The sequence below is a fragment of the Penaeus chinensis genome, chromosome 43 (assembly GCF_019202785.1).
Source record: "Penaeus chinensis breed Huanghai No. 1 chromosome 43, ASM1920278v2, whole genome shotgun sequence".
Lineage (NCBI taxonomy): Eukaryota > Metazoa > Arthropoda > Malacostraca > Decapoda > Penaeidae > Penaeus > Penaeus chinensis.
The window spans coordinates 2,871,745-2,874,244 of record NC_061861.1 but is presented as its reverse complement, the minus strand read 5'-3'; the positions used below and the strand labels follow the sequence as shown (position 1 = coordinate 2,874,244).

The 2,500-nt window shown below is 49.8% G+C and overlaps 1 protein-coding gene across 2 annotated transcripts in view; it reads right to left on the bottom strand.

The window, feature by feature from the left end:
• Nucleotides 1–2,500, bottom strand: part of LOC125048292 (UNC93-like protein) — a 15,406-nt gene that overhangs the window by 11,481 nt on the left and 1,425 nt on the right. For both annotated transcript variants that reach the window (XM_047646937.1, XM_047646938.1), the window contains exon 2: nucleotides 250–351. In XM_047646937.1, the coding sequence (XP_047502893.1) occupies nucleotides 250–328 (79 nt within the window). In that variant the 5' untranslated portion in view covers nucleotides 329–351. The remainder of the gene's footprint in view (nucleotides 1–249; nucleotides 352–2,500) is intronic.

Genomic DNA, 2,500 nt, shown 5'->3' with positions numbered 1-2,500 from the left:
ATTTGTTTTTCTAATTTTACTGCACTTGTTCTATCAAATACATACAACATACCACTTACATCTAGTATACTTACATTGTCCCACTTATTCTGCCAGGTACTTACAATAAGCTACCTACATTTACTGTATTCCATTTATTCTACCAACTACTTACACCGTACCACGTACATCTAACACTTACATACACTTACATTCCCTAACGTATCCTACCAAATACTTACAACATACCACGTGCTTCTGTTCACTTACCATGTCTAACGATTTCATTCTTGGTTTGTTTTGATTGTCTGGTGTCGTCCTCAAAGGCAGGATTGGAGACGCCCGCCATGACTGGTCCGCTTTTGTTGGCGTCTGAGGAGAAGATAGTGTTATACTGACATTTTGCCTTTTTTTTTTACGTGTGTTTGGTGTGTGTGATAGCACGTGTAGGGTTGTTGATGGATGGAGGGAGGGAGGGAGGGAAAAAGGTATGGAGGGGGGAGGGAAGGAGGGAGGGAGGGAGGGAGGGAAGTAGTGAGGGAAGGAGGGAGGGGGGAGGGAAGGAGAGGGGAAAGAGGGAGGGAGGGAGGGAAGGAGAGAGGGGAGGGAGGGAAGGAGAGAGGGAAGAAGGGAGGGAAGGAGAGGGGGAGGGAAGGAGGGAGGGAAGGAGAGGGGGAGGGAGGAAGGAAGGAAAGGAGGAAGGGAGGGATGGGGAGAGGGAAGGAGAGGGGGAGGGAGGAAGGAAGGGAGGGATGGGGAGAGGGAGGTAGTGAGGGAAGGAGGAAGGAGGGAGGGAGGAAGTGGGGAGGGAGGGATGGGTGGGTGGGCATAGGCAAATAGGTGAATGGATGGAGGGGTGTTGGGTAGATGGGTGGGTGGATGGATGAATAGATGGATGGAAGGATGATGGTAGGGAAGGATAGATTGATCGATAGCTTGGCATTTCCCCGGGTATTGGGGTTATGTGGCGGCACGCGCGGGGTTGTTGTGGTCACGGTGCACATACATTCATATAAATCGATGGACGGACGGACGGACTGACGGGCGGAGAGATTGACGGACGGACGGAAGGACGGATTGACGGACGAACGGACGGACAGAATGACGGACGGACTGACAGACTGACAGACAGACTGACAGACAGGCGGACGGACAGACGGACGCACGGACTGGCGGACAGGCGGACAGACTGACGGGCGGACGGACGGATGGACGGACGGACAGACTGACGGACAGACGTACGGACAGAAGGGAAGACAGACAGACAGACAGACGGAGAGACAGACAGAGGGACAGACGAACGGAGAGAAGGAAATACAGACAGACAGACAGAAAGGAAGACAGACAGACTGACAGACGGAGAGACGGAGAGACAGACAGACGAACGGAGAGAAGGAAAGACAGACAGACAGACAGACAGAAAGGAAGACAGACAGACTGACAGACGGAGAGACAGACAGACGAACGGAGAGAAGGAAAGACAGACAGACAGACAGACAGACAGACAGACGGACAGAAATATATACATATAGATAGACAGAGAGAGAGAGAGAGAGAGAGAGAGAGAGAGAGAGAGAGAGAGAGAGAGAGAGAGAGAGAGAGAGAGAGAGAGAGAGAGAGAGAGAGAGAGAGAGAGAGAGAGAGAGAGAGAGAGAGAGAGAGAGAGAGAGAGAGAGAGAGAAAGAGAGAGAGAGAGAGAGAGAGAGAGAGAGAGAGAGAGAGAGAGAAAGAGAGAAAGAGAGAGAGAAAGGGAAAGAGATAAGAGAAAGAAAAACGAAGAAACACGAAAACGAACAACACGGACACGAACACGAACGCGAACAACATACCGGACGTTGACGCAGACGTGGACACGGACACAAGCAAGGACAAGAACACGAAAACGTACATGGACCAAAACAAGAATAAGAAACTTGGACCAAAACACGAAAAGGGAGAACAAAGGCAATACCATGAATAAGCACAACACAAATGACACGAACAAGAAGAAGAACAAAAACACGAACACATAGGACTTCGTCAAACAGGAAAGTGTTCAAGGACGCAGGAATTCACGCTTTGTTCAGTATCAGTGTAATTCAGGATTCAAGTGTTTGTGAATGTATTTGTTTGCATGTATATGTGGGTGCGTGCGTGTGTGTGTGCGTGTGTGCGTGTGTGTGTGTGTGTGTGCGTGTGTGTGTGTGTGTATGTGTGTGTGTGTGTGTGTGTGTGTGTGTGTGTGTGTGTGTGTGTGTGTGTGTGTGTGTGTGTGTGTGTACGTGTGGGCGTGGGCGTGTGTGTGTGTGTGTGTGTGTGTGTGTGTGTGTGTGTGTGTGTGTGTGTGTGTGTGTGTGTGTGTGTGTGTGTGTGTGTGTGTGTGTACATGCCTGTGTACATGCCTGTGTATTTGTACGTTGTGCATATGTCTGTGCGCATGTCTGTATGTTTGTAGGCGTGTCTGCATCTGTGTGTGTGTGTGTGTGCGTGTATGCCTCTATCTTTGTGTGCGTTTCTTATTGAAACAAAATTGTGGTCATTC